This window comes from Rattus norvegicus, chromosome 10, assembly GCF_036323735.1.
Source record: "Rattus norvegicus strain BN/NHsdMcwi chromosome 10, GRCr8, whole genome shotgun sequence".
Taxonomy (NCBI): domain Eukaryota; kingdom Metazoa; phylum Chordata; class Mammalia; order Rodentia; family Muridae; genus Rattus; species Rattus norvegicus.
Genome location: NC_086028.1, coordinates 62,584,185 through 62,604,016, shown reverse-complemented (window position 1 = coordinate 62,604,016; position 19,832 = coordinate 62,584,185). Strand labels below are relative to the sequence as shown.

The 19,832-nt window shown below is 38.8% G+C and overlaps 1 protein-coding gene across 3 annotated transcripts in view; it reads right to left on the bottom strand.

Moving 5' to 3' along the window:
* Window positions 1-19,832, bottom strand: part of Ssh2 (slingshot protein phosphatase 2) — a 252,070-nt gene that overhangs the window by 203,441 nt on the left and 28,797 nt on the right. The window contains exon 1 of one of the 3 annotated variants that reach the window (XM_039086022.1): window positions 19,726-19,749. The exons of the other annotated variants lie outside the window; for them this stretch is intronic. Coding sequence (XP_038941950.1) covers window positions 19,726-19,734 — 9 coding nt within the window. The 5' untranslated portion in view covers window positions 19,735-19,749. Of the gene's footprint in view, window positions 1-19,725; window positions 19,750-19,832 lie in introns of those variants that run through there. 3 annotated transcript variants of the gene reach the window in all.

Here is a 19,832-nt window from a genome sequence, read left to right as displayed (position 1 = left end):
ATCAATATGTAAAGTGAATGAATGAATGAATGAATGAATGAAAATAAAGAAAAGGGATTTGAACAGAACTTTCACCATGAAAAGAGACAGAAAATAAACAGCAGAAAACAACTTTCAAGAAAGCACGGCACCTACTGAAGGGAAGATATGTAAAAAAGTAAAATGTAGATTACAGCACACTATTAATGGTGCTCGCAGTGAGTGTTTTACTCAAGGTGTTCTTACTTAGTTCCCTATGGACAAAGATAATGTTGTCATGTAATAGGAACTCTTAAATGTTTGCACTCAGTGCACTGCAAATGAATTTAAACTCATCTTGTTTAGCTAGCAGTGTCAGATCTGTAGTCACATGTGAAATAAAGAGTCATGTTACCACATCTATTCAGATGGAATTCTATTTCAGAAAAAAATAGCAGCAAGGAATCTTTATGTACTAATAGGGAAATATTTCTAAGTCGGACTAAGTGAAAGAAGGTAGGGTGTGGATTGAGAAGGTTTGAAACCCTGGTGACCCTGAAAGGGATGGTAGGTGTTTCACCTGATTCCAAGGAAATCAGGCCAGTCACTAGCCCGCAGCCCTCCAAAGATTTGTGCCCATCAGTCACGGAAGGAAAATGCCCCAAGTCCCTCCACAGGTAGAGGACATGACTACTGGTCACATAGGCTCAAGACAGATCTCCATAATAATAAGGTACCTAAAGGCCTGGAGTCTTAGCCAATTACCTTTCATTTCCAGACACTCTTCCCTGCAAAAGGTATTTAAACTCAGGCCCACTCTGCCAAGTGGGGTACGGTTTTACTCATCCACTTTCCACCATAACAATAAATGTCTTAAAACAATGCACTGTCTCTTTTCATCGGGATCCACCATGAGGAGCCATAGAGAAGCTCTTCACCTACAGAGCCGCTAAAGAAAACTTCCCTGCACTCCCAGCCACTTCCAACACCAAGCCTGCATCCTGCTGCTGTCCAGCCAAGGACTTTCCTCTCAGGACCAGCCCGAGCTCTCCCTTTTTCCCACCTCGGCCCCAGGCTAGATACAGCGCCGCGGGCCCCCACTCCGTTCTCTGCTCTTCTGCGGCATCCCAGCGGCGCCTAGATGCCCAAGAGCCTGAGAACTTGACGGTCAGGCCTCTTTGCAGGCCTGTGGACCTCGGAGCCTGCTCCGGCTCTGTTCCGCTTCAGACCATGCTTCCCCACCCCCAGAGCAGTGTCCTGCCACTTCCCACAACCTGACACCCACGAGGCAGCTGCATGGGGTTAAGTTCAGGTCAACTTCCCACATCATCCTGCCTCCCCAAGCGCCCGAGCCCTATGGCGGAGCACTAACCTACAGCCAGCACCAGTTATAATCCAACAGTAGGGTACAAACGAGGTTTACAACAGTGGCTCTCAACCTGTGGGTTATGACATCTTTGAGGGTCAAATAGCCCTTTACAGGGGTTGCCTAAGACCATTGGAAACCACAGATATTTACATAATAACAGTAGCAAAATTATAGTTATGAAGTAACACCAAAAATAATTTTATGGTTGGGGTCACTACAAGAAGAGAAACTGTATTAAGGGTCGCAGCAATAGGAATGTTGAGAACAATTGTTCTACTGCAAGCTATCACTAGTGTAACACACAAAAACCACACATGCACATTTGTATGTCTGTGCACAGAATTCTAAGAGACCAAAAAACTAAACTTCACTGTAAAAGCTACATGACCAAGGGATAACAGTCAGAAGAAAGCTTTACTATATACCTATTATAACTTTTTAACTGTTTAACTTTGTGAATGTATATCTTAGATTTAAAAATAATTTAAAAATCAAGTTACAAAATAATTTACCCTTTCAGCAATAACCAAGTTCCATAAAGAAGCAGAGTTGGTTAAACTGACAAATGAGAAGGATCCTGACTAGAAGGATCTAGAAAGTTATATTTGTTTAAACTCTTTAATACTTGTGTAACACAGATATCATAATCTAAAATCTGTATATGGCATTATTGAGACACAAGTTCAGCTAATTCCTACTGGTATAATCATGCATTTATCAACCATATGCAAACAAATGTAACCCGTAAAGTCCTTTATTACCTGTAGCTTTAAAAAAACAATTTCTTCTCTCCTACATCCTGCAGCCTTCTCTCCCTCCCCTCCTCCCAGTTCTCTGTCCCATCTCCCATCTCCCCCAGACCCGACACTCTATTGCCCTTCAGCAAAGAGTAATCTTCCCAGTGATACCAACTGAACATGGCATCACAAATTACAGTAAGACCAGGCACAGACCCTCATACCAAGGCTGGAGGAGGCAACCCAATAGGAGGAAGAGTCCTATGAGCAGGCAAAAGGGTCAGAGACAGCCCCTCCTCCAGTGTCCCACAAAAGCCCTAAGCTAAACAACCACTTCATGCACACAGAGGGCCTAAGTGAGACTCATGCAGGCTCCTTGATTGCTGCTTCAGTATCTATGACCCCTGTGAGCCTTGCTTAGTTGATTCTGTGGACCAAGTTTTCTTGGTGTTCTCAGCCCTTCTGGCTCCTACAATCCTTCCTCCCCATCTTCTGCAGGGTTCCTCAAGCTCTGCCTATGTTTGGCTATGGGTCTCTCTGCATCTGCTCCCACCAACTACCTGTAGCTTTTAATACAAATGGAGAAATGTTTTTATTTTTTTATTTTTATTTTTTTAAGAACTAGAGATTGAACCCAAAGTAGGTCAAGTGTTCTATACTGATCTATATAATCATCCCTTTTTAAGAATTACCTTTTTATTTTTGAGAGAGTGTCCTGGCTAAACTGTTCAGGCAGGCCTTGGACTTATTATCCTCCTCCCTCAACCTCCCAAGTAGCAAATTCCAAGCATATATCACCATGCCAGGCTTTCTTTTAGGTAGATATAATGTAAATAAAATCTGAGTACCCCAGAAATCAAAATGAAATCTTTCATAGTTGAATTTTAATTGCAGACAAATTCTTTTATTCTTGACAGCATCTTACGGAGTCAACGAAAGCAATACTACAAAACTGAAGCTAGATTCTCTTAAGCATTTCTGAAACTTCACACATGAAAAGGAAAGGAAAGAAAGTATTTTAGGAATGAAAATCTGGCTAGCAGGGTTATGAGAAGTCATGGGATAGGTCCAACTTTCTCAGGGGAGAAGCTGCCATTTTTTGTTTTTGTTTTTCAAATATTTTCAACATGTGCTATTGAAATTAGTTCTGCACGATGTCTGCAGATGCAGAGCAGCTGCCGATCCTCACTGCGTTTTAGCCGACTGGTGGTTGTAAGCAAATCACTGAAACGGGGCAGTTAAATCTACCAGTTGAGTCAAGTGTTTTCAAAGAACTGGTAGATTTAGGTTCTGGAACGCTGGATTCAAATGTTAATATCCCGCTTAAAACTGGTGAGATTGAGGTAGTCACAGAACAAGTAAAGTTTGCCCCCCGGCTTTTGGGACTGCAAAGTTTGAAAGCATATTCTCTTGTAGCCATTTATAAGCAACCCCTTCTCATGCCTGTGCTGAATAAAGATGCACTGGCCTACAGCACTGCAGCACTGTACCTACAGCACTGCGCCTACAGCACTGTACCTGCAGCACTGCGCCTACAGCACTGCACCTACAGCACTGTGCCTACAGCACTGCGCCTACAGCACTGCAGCACTGCGCCTACAGCACTGTATCTACAGCACTGTACCTACAGCACTATACCTACAGCACTGCAGCACTGTACCTACAGCACTGTACCTACAGCACTGCAGCACTGTACCTACAGCACTGTACCTACAGCACTGCAGCACTGTGCCTACAGCACTGCGCCTACAGCACTGCAGCACTGTGCCTACAGCACTGCACCTACAGCATTGCAGCACTGTACCTACAGCACTGCGCCTACAGCACTGCAGCACTGCACCTACAGCACTGTATCTACAGCACTGCAGCACTGTACCTACAGCACTGTACCTACAGCACTGCAGCACTGTACCTACAGCACTGTACCTACAGCACTGCAGCACTGTGCCTACAGCACTGCGCCTACAGCACTGCAGCACTGTGCCTACAGCACTGCACCTACAGCATTGCAGCACTGTACCTACAGCACTGCGCCTACAGCACTGCAGCACTGCACCTACAGCACTGTACCTACAGCACTGTACCTACAGCACTGCAGCACTGCACCTACAGCACTGTACCTACAGCACTGCAGCACTGCACCTACAGCACTGTACCTACAGCACTGCAGCATGGTACCTACAGCACTGTACCTACAGCACTGCAGCAATGTGCCTACAGCACTGTACCTACAGCACTGCGCCTACAGCACTGCAGCACTGCATCTACAGCACTGCACCTACAGCACTGTACCTACAGCACTGCAGCACTGTACCTACAGCACTGCAGCACTGTACCTGCAGCACTGTACCTACAGCACTGCTTTCCCATCCATTTCATTTAAAAGTCAGAAACTATATATCTTCCTCAATTATTTAATCAAAAATACAAAATAAAACAAAATACAATTTTTATCTTTCAGATTAGCAAAGGTAAGAAAAGAGTGAAACTCATAAACTAATGACTCAGAACACACGGTAACATCTCCCCGTAAAGAGATAAACATCACAACATCTTAAAGAGATATGTTCTATATTGGCTAGGTATATTCCAGAATTTAAAGAAACAATCAGAGACGTGCTTAAAGATTTATAGATAAGATATTCTATACAGAATAATACACATTACATGTGAAGGAGAGAAATCACATACCCAAGAGAGATAGAGCACATCAATTATCCAAGGAGAAGTGAATAGTTAAATTATATAGCATATTAAAATTAATTACTTGGTAAAATACAGGGAAAATTCTTGTGTCAAGTACATTTTTAAAAATAAGTCACTTTATTGTAATAAACCTACAAATAAAAACATCATGCAGCTGGATTAAGAAGCTACTCAAACAGGGTTGGGGATTTAGCTCAGTGGTAGAGCGCTTGCCTAGGAAGCGCAAGGCCCTGGGTTCGGTCCCCAGCTCCGAAAAAAAGAACCAAAAAAAAAAAGAAGCTACTCAAACTCTTACCCTGTCTCAAACTCTATGCATCCTGGTGAATTTCTATACACTTAGAATAGCCATTCTGAAGCCATGAACTTTCTTTAGGGTTTACACTCAGTTACATTTTTATGTACTTACACAATACAGAAAAGAAAAAAAACCTAATAGAGTTGAAAATAGAAGAGCAGGCTGGAGAGATAGCTCAGTGGTTAAAAGCACTGACTGTTCTTCCAGAGGTCCTGAGTTCAATTCCCAGCAACCACATGGTGGCTCACAACCATCTGTAATGGGATCTGGTGCCCTCTTCTGGCATGCAGGTATATATGTAAGCAATAATATTACTCTTTCTTAGCCTCCTTTCTAAATGTAACATAGCCACACAGCTGCTTACATATATATATATATATATATATATATATATATATATATATATATATATATATATATATATGTAGGATCCACAAATGTAGGAGAATGTGAAGTTTTTCTCTTTCTAAAGTTGGGCATAATATTATACACAACAAATCTACCCATTTTCCTGCAAATTTTGTGATTTCAGTTTTTTTCAGGGCTAAATAATATTTAACCACATGCACACGCGCACACACATAGATGGTTTTAACTCTCTATTGACAGACATCTTGGTTGGTTCTATTCCCTTGCTATTAAACAGAACAGCAATAGATGTGTTTATATCTATGGTAAGACATGGAGTTTGTTAGGTATGTGGCAGGGGTGGAACAGCTGGGTCATATGGTAGTTCTATGTTTAATTTTTGATCAACCTCCAAACTGATTTCTATATGGTATTCATTTGTACTCCCATCAATACTGAATAGGGTTCCTATCTCCCCACGGCCTTTCCAACGTTTGTTGTCAGATTTCTGGATGACAGCCATTCTCACTGAGATAAAGTTGTATCTCACACAGAGCATACAACCCACAGAAGGGAAGAGGCTCTTTACCAGGCAGTTTTACTTACAACAAGGGACTAATACCCAGAATTTACGAAGACCAGAAATTAATTAGCAAGAAAATAAAATTGCCATTCAACAAATGGTCTAATAAATTGGACAGTTTTCAAAGAAAACACAGCTGGCCAATAACTATTTTTTAAAATATTGAATACCACTAAGTCATCAGGGAAATGCAAATTAAAACTACTTGGAGGAAGTCAGATCTCTTAATAAGACTAAAGCTAAGTATAGTGGCCCATGCCTTTAATCCCAGCACTCAGAAGCAGGGGTAAGTGGATCCCTATGAGTTTGAGGCCAGCTTGGACTACATAGGAAGTTCCAGGACAGCTATGACTATACAGTGAGATGAGAGGGGTGCGGAGTACAAGGAGGAGGAGGAAGAGGAAGAGGAAGAAGAAGAGAGAGGAGGGGAGAAGAGAGGAGAGGAGTGGAGAGAGTAGATGAATGAGAGGCAGGGTTTTTACTTAGCAGTCTAAAGCACGAAGATCACAAGTTCTAGGTCAGCTTTAGATAATTGTGTGAGGACACCATCTCAAAATAGGAAATAAAAAGAAGGGTAAGCATACCCTGAGAGATGCAGACTCTGTCTAGCATGTATGTGCTTTAGGTTCAAGCACCAGCACTTGAAAAAACCCCAAACATAACAGCAAACCAACGAATTTTGAGTTTGGGAACTACAGGGTTTAATGGAACAAACCAGAAAGGTAACATGCAAGTAAAATAAAATATGTACAACTGGGGACCATCTTAACAAAAGATGAATGGGTGCAGTGGTTTTTAAATATAACTTTTAAAATAAAAGTTTTAAAATGTACAACAACAAAGGTCAAGGAAACAAATAGAAATAATAGGATGGAAAACAGAGGGTGGGGATGGCACAAGTCTATAATTCCAATACTTAGGAGGCTGAAGTAGAATTTTATGAGTTCAAAGTTGGCGCCTGGTCTACATGAGTATAAGGGTGTAAGGCTCCTTTTAACATGTAAAGCATACACACACACACACACAGAGAGAGAAGATAGGGGAGTAGGGAGGTATACTGGAAACAAATAGGTGGATAGAGAGACAGAGACAGAGAGAGAGAAGCATACCTAGAATGAATTGGCCAATGCAAAGAGTCTAGAACATGTGACCTTACAAGGGCAAATTTAAGTGAACTGGTAACAGCAATCCAGAGTTCCTTTCTCTTTCTATTAGAGTCTAGAAGAGGTTATGGACAAGAACAGAAAAATCAGCGGCAGCTGATTAGCTCACAAAGTAGGTTTCAGTGGAAACTTCTTAGGAAATTTGACACTTGGTTCAGTTTTCTTCACTTTCTAGATAGACTTCATAGTCACTTAAAAGTATAAGTTCAAATGATAAAAAGTAAAAATAGGGCTGGAGAGATGGCTCAGTGGTTAAGAACACCCGACTGTTCTTCCAGAGGTCATGAGTTCAATTCCCAGCAACCACATGGTGGCTCACAACCATCTGTAAAGAGATCCGATGCCCTCTTCTGGTGTATCTGAAGACAGCTACAGTGTACTTATATATAATAAATAAAATAAATCTTTAAAAAAAAAAAAAAAGAAAGAAAGAAAGAAAGGTATTTAAAAAAAATAAATAAATAAAAATAATAAATATAAAATAAATAAAAAATTTTAAATTAAAAAGCAGAAGTTCAAAATAATTCCTTCCTTACCAGGACCAGTGTATGTCTGAAATGCCAACATTTGGAAGATGGAGGGAGAGGTTCAAGGCCATCCTTGGCTGCACACTGAACTCTAGACTACCTTGGCTGCATAAAATCATGTCACATAAAATATGCTGGCTCATTCCTATAGTCCCATCCAAATGAAAGAGTTAAGATAGCAACTGTGAAGCACTAAGATGGAAATTTTTGTTTGCTGTCATGAGAATATATGGCAATTCTTAAAAAGAAAACAACTTTTAGAAATAGGAAGGAACATTAGAAGTAAGTTTAGGAGACTGGAGAGATGGCTCAGTGGTTAAGAGCACCGACTGCTCTTCCAGAGGTCCTGAGTTCAAATCCCAGCAACCACATGGTGGCTCACAACCATCTGTAATGGGATCTGATGCCCTCTTCTGGTGTGTCTGAAGACAGTGAGTGTACAAAAAAAAATACATCTTTTTAAAAAAAGAAATGGATTTGGTTTAACTGGCAAAGATGAGAGGAACTGAGGCTGGGAGAAAGAGTGACATCTTAAAACTGCCTAGCTAGTCCATGGCAGACTTGGGACTTCCAATTCTTTAAACCAGAGGTTGCAAATTGTTGGAAGCTCTTCGTAAGAATCCTGTCTGTAGAACTACTCCTTATAGCTGTCAAAGTGTGTTTGGTACAATTCTGAAATGTTCAAGTAACAGATGCAGAGAGATTTACTACAGGTATCAATCATTCCTTAGATCTTATATAGGTCTAATTCATGTATTCAAGCTATCTGACTGGTTCTGGGAGGCCAACAAGTTATGACTTGTTTATATTGTACTGCCTTCCCTAATAGTAGGTACTGAATTTATTTTTTAACTAATTATGTGTATGTGCATAGGTATGTGTATATAAATACAAGTGTTTATAGAAGCAGAGGCGTTGGAGCAAGGCCCTGGAGCTGAAGTTACAGGCAGTTGTAAGCTGGCCAATGTGACTACACAGATTAAACTTGAGCCCTTTATAAAAGCAGTATATGCTCTTAACCTCTGAGCCATCTCCAGCCTAGGTGCTGAATTTAAATAGAGGGAATTATTTCTCTACTGTTCCAAGTGCTAAGATTTTTTTTTACCCCTAAAAATATTATCTCATACCTGAGTAAAACTGATATAGATTATATTATTTATATTGGACATTTATTAAAAACAGACATAGTGATTTGTTCAGTGTTACAAAGCTAACTAGTGACAGTGCTAGGGCCAGATCCCAGGATTCAAACCTTAAAGGTACTTTTATTAAACACTGAACTCAAAGAATTAAGCAGCATATCCCACAACAAATAATTTATAGCACAATATTTTTCGTAACAATATTAATAACAAACTAGAAACAAGTGCACTAAATTCTGAATAATTCACAAGACAATTGAAAAGGTACAAAGACGTATTTCTGTGATCATTGTGTACTGTAATGTCTTCAGACAGAAACAATGCAAATGAGATATAAAAAGAACAGAGTTATGTGATTACTTTTTAAAGAAATAAGAATAATTTGATATACTGCTGTTTTGGTTTCCTTTCCTGTTGTTATGATAAAAATCTCTGACCCAATAACTTCTGGGAAAATGGGGTTATTTGGTTCACAAGTCTTGGTTACTGTCACTACTCTGTCACGGTAGGGAAGTCAAGGCAGCAGGATCTTATAACATTGACAGTCAAGAGCAGAGGAGAATGAATGAATGAATGAATGAATGAATGAATGAATGCATGCCAGTGCTCAGCTCATCTTCTCCACTCATATAGTTCAGGTTCCTCTGCCTCAGAAAAAGTGCCACAGAGGGTGGGTCTTCTCACCTTAATTAATGTAATCAAGAACATGTTCCACCCCTCCCTAGATATGGCCAGAGGTCTGACTCCCAGGTGATGTTATGCTATGTCATTGAGAATTAAAACATCACAACTGCCAGTATCTATACATATGTGAAGTACTGAAGATTTTCCAAGTTTCAGTTATACTAGTTAAAATGTCTATCAGCCAGTTACCAAATAAAATAAAATAAAAATAAAATCTTCATACTATGGATAGTACCCATTTCTCCTAAATATTTTATTAACAATGTAGTAATCATAAGTACATGTGAAAGATATCAGAACTGGAAATGTTCTTAAAAACTGCAAAATGAATTCATTTTTCTTGATTCACTGGGAGAATCACATCATAACCCCTTCCTAGGCCTTCCATACCCACCTCCCTCTTTGTCTTCCCCTGCAAAAGAAGTAAAAGATAAAAATAATATATATTTAAAAAAAAGAAAAAAGAAAGAAAGTCCACTTTGCATTATCTATATACTTGCTGGAGCATGATCAAATTCTTCGTGACCTTCCCCTGGAAACAGACTTGAGTCCTCCTCCCACACCATTGTTAGAAGCCATCAATGGAGAGCTACTTTTCAGCATCTCCGTCACATCTCTGAGTTCTCTTCAGTGGCTTCCCATTTTGGGTATTATTTGGGGGTAGAGGGAGTTAGAAGGGTAGGCATTGTCACAGAAGCCTTCTGTGTCTCTCCTCAACTGTGCATCTGTGATCATCGATCGATATCATGGCAAAAGTAGCCTCCTTGTTCTTCACAGCAGAACCATGGACACTGGCAAGGCTCAGTTGGCAGCACAGACCATGGATATCCACATGGCCTTTGGTGGTAAAACAAACCATGGACTTCAACATAGACCCTAGTTGCAGTAAGGCCTCTGATCCAGATGTGGCCCTCAGCAGCAGCAAGGACTTGGACATCACCATGGCCTCAGGTGGCAATTCAGGCCACTCCCATCAATATAGCTCCCTGGTGACAGCACAGCCTATAGGCATCCTCGTGCTTCAGTTGGCAGCACAGACCACAGACTTCTGCATGGCCCCTGGTGGCAACCTGGACGAGGGATATCAACACATAGCCCCACTACAGCAGGGCCTCAGACCCAGGTCTCATGTAGCAGCCCAGGCCAACCACATCAGTGTGGGGACCTGGCCCATGGAAACCAATTTTTTTTTCTTTTTCTTTTTTTCGGAGCTGGGGACCGAACCCAGGGCCTTGCGCTTGGGAAACCAATTTTTTAAAGGCTTCAGGGAGAAAAAAATTATCTACTTTAAGAAACAGACTGCAGAAGTAGTGTTGTTGCAGAACTCAATGGCTGGAGGCCTTGGAGCAATACAGATCATGTATATATAGCTACCAACTTTGCCTGCTACAAAATAGCCACATACTGTTAATTTTCCCTACAATGAGAATTAATTTGAAATATTGGGAAAGTGATGTTTGGAGTTCTATAACTGCTAATACTGAATCAGGTGTAATACAACTTTACTTGAAAGTTGTTTGGTAACAACAACTAAAACTTTTTTTAAAAAAATCAGTCTATTTTCTCGTAAATTGATCTGATAGGCATATTTCTTTCTCTCATAACCACCAAATAAAACAAATCATGGCAGATTGGTAACTGGATGTGATGGCTAAGCTTGATTGTAAATCGACTACATCTGGAATCAATAAAAACCCAAGCAGCTCATAATGCCTGTGAGGAATTTTGTTGATCAGATCCTTTGAGGAGGAAAACCTCAGCCCAAATCTGGGCCACACCTTCTAGTGGCAGTCCATACAAAGGACACAGAAAAAGAAGCTTTGCCTTTGCCTGCTTGCCCTCACCCTTCCTGGCAAGTTCATCTATCCTGCATTCCTTGGACAGTATTAGAACTTACCTCTTCTGGATTCCAATGTACACTTAGACCAGCTAAGAAATCCAGCTTCATGGATAATAACTATTACATTATTGGTCTTTTCATGGAGAGACAACCATTGTGCCACTGTTGGACTAGCCAGACCTAAAACACACACACACACACACACACACACACACACACACACACACACACACACACACACCCCACACAACTTTACATGTATTATAAAATTTATAATACATGTTCTTAAACTTTTTTTTTTTTTTGGTTCTTTTTTTTCGGAGCTGGGGACCGAACCCAGGGCCTTGCACTTCCTAGGCAAGCGCTCTACCACTGAGCTAAATCCCCAACCCCATTCTTAAACTTTTTAAAGAAAGTTTTAAAGGTATAACTCAAGGCCTTGTACATGTTTGATAAGTGCTCTACCACTTATTTATATTCCAAGATACATTATATTAAACATACTATAAGTTTTAGAAATCTACCAAGTCACTATCAAAGACTGGCCAAGTTATATTCTTATGCTTACTGACAAATTGGATTCTGATATAAGAAAAAGAAATTTATTAAGAACTAAATTTGGTAATAATTTGTAGAGTTAGTAGTTCAAAGAGTATAAATCTTGAATGATGGATGCCTTTTATATTTTGGACTATATCTTTATAATTTAGATATTCCTAAATCCTATGTGAGCTATCACCTTATTGTGAGCTTCAGTGTTCTAAACAACTTCTAAAAAGACAGGAAGAATACAAAATGAACAGAAGGCATCTTCCTATTATGTTTCCAAAGGAACTTTCTAACCTTTATTGCAATAAGGGCAATAGTGATAACCTAACCTTACATGACAAATGACAATGTCCAGATATTAGTTATATATAGGAACCTTCATACAGACAGACAGCTAAGAGTCTACGTTGGGTATGTTTAGGTTCTCCTGAGAACTAAGGCAAAAATGCCACCCTGCACAGTAAGAGTTAACTATCACAGGAAATGCGCCATGAGCCACAGAGGATGCATAAATTCTTTCCCTGTCCCAAGCTAATTTCTTCAATTCCAGGCTAACTGTCTTCAGCTTTCTAAACCATTCCTCCCACTGGGACCTGGTCCCATGAGTTATTCCCTCCATCTATCCCGTCTCTCTACACACCCCATCACCTTGGCTTAATTCCCTTGGCATATAAATATTTTCTAATCTATTGCATACTTTATAAAACAAGACAAATAATTTGACCTTGCATTGTTCCATCTACAGACAATTCTTTTTTTTTCTTCAATTCACAGTAATACTTCTGAAAAGGAATATTCTATTACTCAGTGTTACAACTTGGTTGGTTTCTCTAATGTACTGTAATTAAATTCCCTGTTCTACTCTCTACCGAAACTACCCCAGCCAAAAGTCAGAGAGAGCTCCTATAATTCCAGTTCACAACACTCGATCTTACAGGATACCTTAGTTGTATTAGATAGACCATTCCCTAACTAAAGCTTTGCTTTACTATTCTCTATCCATCTTCTGCAAATTGTTCACTGTTCTTCTGTTTCAGTTTTGTTACATACTCTCACTGTACTTTTACCACTTAAACATGGGTTCTCCCTGTTCTATCACTAACTTCTAGCTCAATGGAAATATATTCAGTATTTTAAATTTTCTTAGTTTCTACCTGAGTCTACACATTTATTACTTCTAAAATTTCACCGGCGGCCTTCTGGATGTCCTACTATCTCACAGACATTTTATAGACCTTTGAACTCATCTTCCTATCAAAGCTTCACTTGTTTCATCTTTGTTAATGGCCCTCAACATCTACTCAACCCAGTCAAGCTCAGAGTCTTCTAGAGTTAACTAGTCTTTTCCCTCTGCCTCTTTCTCATGAAGTGTCTATCATTTTACTTTCTTGAGTCTATTTAATTTTACTCAATCTCAACCCCAAGTGGCTCACCTTGAGTCTACGGTACTTGTAAGAGGTGACAACTGTATTCATTTGCTCTAAACCATAATTCTGATGTTATTTCTCTACATAAAACTTTTTAGTCCCCTATTACCAAAAGCTGTTTTCTATGTTACAGACATTTAAAGATGCTTGTAAAAACGCACATTTCTATGCATGGCCAACTGCATTATATATGCTTCCTAATGATTCTGGTGTAATCTGAGGCTTAAGAGGCCTTAGATTACACTTCTTACCAGGAAATAAAAGCCCTACAGGATTTGTTCTTCTCTACTTAGCTATGTGTTATTTCCCTCTCCCTCCTATTAAGTACTTTATTATCGTTGGACTACCTGCATTTATCTCAGTGTCTTTGACTTTGGTGCCTTTCTTCACTTCAGTAAGTCCTAATCTTTAAGGACTTTCACCAGCTCCTACCAGTAAAGCCCCTTTTCTTCTAAGTGTGCATTCATTTTCAACTCCTATTAACTCCAATCTAGACTTTCTTGCAGTAGTATCCTACAAAATAAATTTGATCTTTTTCCCTAGTTCCTGGCAGATAACTACTAAAACTGTTGGAATCTCTTAATCCATAAGAGCATCCTTTGTTCTAGTGAAGTAACTCTTGGCTGACCCCTAGATAGCTGTACGATGGGAACTGCTCATCAGAAAGACCGAATCTTGATTAGGAGCTTGAAACCTTTGACCCCATCCCCAAATGTGCGGGATAGAAGAGATCGAATTAATCACTAACATCCAGTGAATGATTTAATCAGCCAACTTTACTTATGAAATTTTCATAACTGTAACTTGCTGCACATGGAAGGACTACAGTTTAGAACCTAGCACCTATGTGAACAGAAATACGGGTGCTGATATGGATGTTGAATGAACTCCAAAGATCTGTGTATTAAATAATTGATTCCAGCTGGGCATGGTGGCATATACCTTTAATCCTAGTACTCAAGAGGCAGAGGCAGGATGATCTCTTGTGGGTTTAAGGCCATCCTGGTCTGCATAATGAATTCCAAGTCATTCAGAGTTACATAGTGAAACTTTGTATAAAAAAGAAAAAGAGTTGGTCTCTATGTAGCACTACTAGGAGCCATGAAGCTTGTGGGGGGGGGGGTGTTTGCTATGGGTTGTGATGAGTCTTTTTCTCTTCTTCTAGGGCTACTACATAGTTATGGGGGAAACAGTCTGCCACCGCCACGGCAAATTATTTAGCAGAACAGCTAAAGGGAAGATTGTGAGTATTGGGGGTGCCTGTATTCCTGGTGTCTTGAAGCCACATATTAAATGATACATTCCCTAAAAAGAGGTATGGTCTTCTAGGAGATCTTTAGGTCACAGAATATGCCCTTCAAGGATCTTATTTTTTATCCCTTGGATTCTGATGAGTACTGAACCAGCTTCCACCATGATATGGGTGGGACCTTACTGTAAGTCCAAAACAACAGGACCAAAGATCCTGGATTACAACCTTGAAAATTGTAAGCCAAAATTAACCTGTTCTGTTTTTAAGTTGATTGCCTCACAGTTTGTAGTCACAGAGAACTCCTTTACTTGCCACTTATATATCTTATGAGTCTGATCCCTTAAACATTTAGAATCTAATGCTAATTCTGGGTAACTAGTGTCAGAATTCAGTTGAATTGTAGCACATTCGTTTGGTGACCACAGAGAACTGAAAAGTTTATACCAGGAGGGAAAATAGTATATCTGCCTATAGAAGTACATGCATCCTCTCAGAAGATAAACATAAGGATAAGAAAAAGAACAAATTTACTTTCTTTATAAATAACCTTCAAATCAATCAAAGGCATTTCATTTCACACTCTAGTACAACCACAAACACCAAAGGAATGAAGAGAGATAATTCTTTTTTTTCTTTCTTTTTTGAGTGTTGTTTTGGAGTGGGGGAATTTTTCACTATGAAGCCCTGAGTGGTTTGGAATTTACTATGTAGAGCAAGCTAGCCTTGAACTCACAGAGGTTTGCTTGTGTCTCTGACTGCTGGAATCAAAGGCACACCAGGCCCCTATTACTTAAACAAATCTATTTAGTTTTGTTTTTGAGATGGGGCCAAGCTATATTGTCTAAGCTGATTTCAAAGTCCTGAACTCAAGCAATCCTCCTAGCTCCTGACTTCTTAAGCAGTTGGGGCTATGGTCATATGCACCAGGCCAACTAAAACTTTATTTTAAACAATTGACTTAATATATCATTATATAAAGTCTCAACTGCACTAATAAATCTAATGGTCTCTTTAATTACTACTCCATGCTCAGTCTCCTCCCCAGAAGTAACTGCACCTATGAATCAGATTTTTAAATATGTATGTGCTCCACAACTACAGAAATAATAGTTTATTTAATATAAATAGAATTATTAAATATATAAAATACATTTACCCTATTGTAATTTGCTTTTGTTATCAGTATATTTGGGAGATTTCTCTGTTAATAAATACAGATTTGTTCCATTCCTCTTAAATAATGCATAATACTTCTGATTAATGGATATTTAAGTCATTTAAAATATTTTGTTCTGTCCTATTTTGATCTTTCAAACAACAACACAATTACCATCCTTGTAACATATGCTTGTGCTACATATAAAATGGTTTTCAAGGGTGTCCACCCAGAAAAGGGGCTGCTGAATCAGAAGATGTAAGCATCCCCTCCAGGATGCCACATCAGTTTATGTGCCCACAAAGAGCTTATGACACTGCTCCTTTCCTTAACCCTTATACAAGAAAGAATCACATTATTTATTTTTCCCAACTCAATAAGTAAAAAACTGTATTTTTTTAAGTTCCTTTAATCATTAATAAGGATGAAAATGTTTTATTATAGGCCATTTTTATTCCTTCTTGTGAGTTTATGTATTGTCTTATTAGGTATAGTTCTTACTATGTGTAGATCATTTTGTTTATTTTTTTTTCTTTTTTCTTTTTTTCAGAGCTGGGGACCGAACCCAGGGCCTCGCGCTTGCTAGGCAAGTGCTCTACCACTGAGCTAAATCCCCAACCCCACTTTATTTTTTAATATGTATTTTTATTTTACATATATACATATATATGCCTATATGTAAGTACATTGCATGTGTACCTGGTGTCTATGGACACCAGGAGAGGGAACTTGATCCTTGGGAACTGGAGTTACAGAGAGAGTTCAGCTGCCGCATGGATGCTGAGAATCAGACCATGGTCCTCTATAAGAGCAACAAGTGCTCTTAACTACTGAGCCATTGCTCCAGCCCTTGTAGGAGTTCTTTATATATTTTAAATCCTATTTGGCTGGATTCAGAATCATCTAGGATACTGGTGAGGTGCATTTATAAGAGTATTTCCAGAAGATTACCCGAAGTAGGGAGATCCACTCAGAATGTGGTACCAGACACAACTCCAGTGCTTGGGACAATACAGAATAAAAAGTGGAAAAGAAGAAAGCCAGCATGGAATTTTTATAATGCTTAGATAAATAACTTACCTAGCATTTATTTTTATGTAAATCTAATGTGGAATTTTTGTCTGGTTTTTTTTTTTAAGTTTTGTGTGTTTTGTGTATGTGGGTGTTTTGACATGCATGTCTTGTGCCTGTGGAGGGCAGAAGAGGGCATCAGATCCCCTAAAACTGCAGTTACAAATGCTGTGAGTAGCTGTTTGGGAGCTATTCCTCTGGAAGAACAGCCAGTGCATTAGCCATGGACCATCTCTCCAACCCCTTATGTAGGATTTTAAGTCAACTTACTTTCCACTATTGTAACAAAATAACTGTAATAATGGACTTATTAAAAAAGTTAATTTTGGTCACAGCTCAAACATTCCTTTCTGACTGACTGGGTGACTATTAGTTGGGACCCATCTTTCCAATACTGTCTTTACTTTCAGGAGCACGCGCATCAATCTGTGTTTGCTCAGGGCTTGCTTATTCATTCTTCAATCAGCTTCATGCATGCTATTCCTCAGTGAACAGGGGAGTTTTGATTAGTTTCTCTATACAAACATTATTTACTTGCTTTGATGTATGTGTTAAAGATTTTTTTTGTCAAAATTCTGCCATGCACAATAATTTATTATTAGATATATTATTTACATAAAGCTGAAAATAAACCAGGAAGAAAATATTAGAAATTACTGTGTTTCGGGGTTGGGGATTTAGCTCAGTGGTAGAGCGCTTACCTAGGAAGCGCAAGGTCCTGGGTTCGGTCCCCAGCCCCGGAAAAAAAAAGAAAAGAAAAAAGAAAAAAAGAAAAAAAAAAGAAATTACTGTGTTTCCCCAATCAAAACTAAGCTTGGTTCCCAAATTGCTCTATACTATTTACTCCTCATCTATTTTTTTTTTAGTTAAAGGCTTGTTCTTAGTAATTATTTTAAACCAAATTTCTAAAAAAAATCTAGTTTTAGTTATAAATGTATTAACTCATTAGAGAACTTATTTAAGCCTTGAACAGCCTCTGGGCAGATCCTTAACAGAAAAAAAACCCCTATGAATATCTAAAAATACATTTCCAAGATAGAATACATAAACCTCATTTCCTGTGGGAGGAAGGGAAGGAAGAAGGCAGTAAGGATTCTCAACTCCATGGATCCAGAGGTCAGCTAACAGCATTATCTCAGCCTGTTCCTTATGCTTGCCAATAATTACCACACAATCTACAGAACAAAACCCAATTAAGCACTCCATCAGCTTCTACTCCATGATTCTAAAGACACTTAACTAAGACTATATAACACTTTTAAATGTTGAAGCTGACAGAAACTCACGACACTCAACTCTTAAATCTTAGATGGGAAAATTAAGTACAAAGATGAGAAGAATGGCCAGGGTGAGAGTAAATGATAGTGAAGCCAAATGAATGGCTGTCCTAACAGGCTAACCTTATTTTTGTCAACATGATGCAGCTTATATCATCTCTAGAGATACCCTCCCCACACACCCTTTCATATATACCCATGATCAGCAATTAACATTATAAAAGCAAGCTAATATTATTATAGAATATATTTAAATAATACAAAGGAGAACATTGAATTATGGATAGATAATTTTGTGAAATTTGGATATTAAGACTATAGAACCGTCTAAAGAGGATTACCACAGTATAAGCTTAAGCCTCAGTAGTAAAACCAAAACCCCAAATGTTATTTTCTAGCTTCTCTTCCCTAGACCCACCAAAAAAATGATGTGGAACTCAGGATCTGAGTCCAAGACTAGGTGGTTAAGGCAGGCTGTTCTCTGGCCTGTGCTCATAAGGAAGAGGGCTTTGAAATCAGTTTGTCTGGACTCCAATCCTATTGTACCCATTTCCTCTGCCTCCATATATCCATCTGTAAAGTGGGATACAGTAAGATCTATCACACAGAGCTGCTCTGAGGATTCACTCAGAACATACACCAATAGCTCAGAATAATTCCTGGCACAAAGTAGTGTGTGCTCAATAAATGATGTGGTTCTTATTTCTTTATCTTTGAGGAAGATTTTAGTCATTATAAGAAAAAGAATGAAGGAGATTTATTTTTTAGACTTATTTTTATTAATTTTCTTCCTATAGGATGTTTTTTAAAATATTTTACGGGGGCTGGAGAGATGGCTCAGTGGTTAACAGCACTGGCTGCTTTTCAGAGGACCAGTGTTCAAATCCCAACACCCATAGGATGGCCTCCATGGGTATTGCATGTATGTGGTACACAGGCATACATGCTAGCAAACAAGCCCAAGCATGAAGTCATCCACTGACACATGGCCAACTCACCACCAGTCACACCACTAAAGAAAACTGACTCTTCCTCCCCAAAGCCAATGATTTTCCTATCTACTTTTAAATTATCTTCTTCAAATGGATGGCATTACTAAATATCATATTGACCTTAGTTTTTCAGCCCCATAATTTACTGGTAGGAAAAAATTGTCTAAAATTTTGATAAAAACAGAAATAATCTTATAAAACACAGACTGATTTTTACAACCAGCATATGTGAAGATAATGAAATAAAGTGTATCTAGAGATCACAGCTGACCTTGCCATGAAAAGAAAAACTCATGATGAGGAGGGAAAAAAGACTAGAATAGATATACTTCAAAGCCTTATATGTTCTAATTTCCATTTAGCCATGCCACTAATTTCCTAGATTCTAAGGAAAGACTACCTTCAAAATCTAATGAGATTTTGTATGGACACCATGCATAAGTGTTTTAAAATGAGATAAATAATTAAAAACAAAAAGAAAAACCAAAACACTGAAAGTTTCCAAAATAACTCTTCCCTTACCACTTTTACCTAGAAAGGGGGATGTCCATACAGAAAAATCCTATAAACCTACATTTAAGACAGTATTTTTGTTTGTGCTTTTATTGATTGTTTTTGAAATAACTATCTCTATACAGCCCAGGCTAACCTCAAACATTCTGGTTCCTCCGGCTCAGTCTCCATCACTAGAATGTGATTCCACCTCCACAGCCTGGATGACAAGTACTTTTCCAGACTTGAGTTTATTAATCGTTA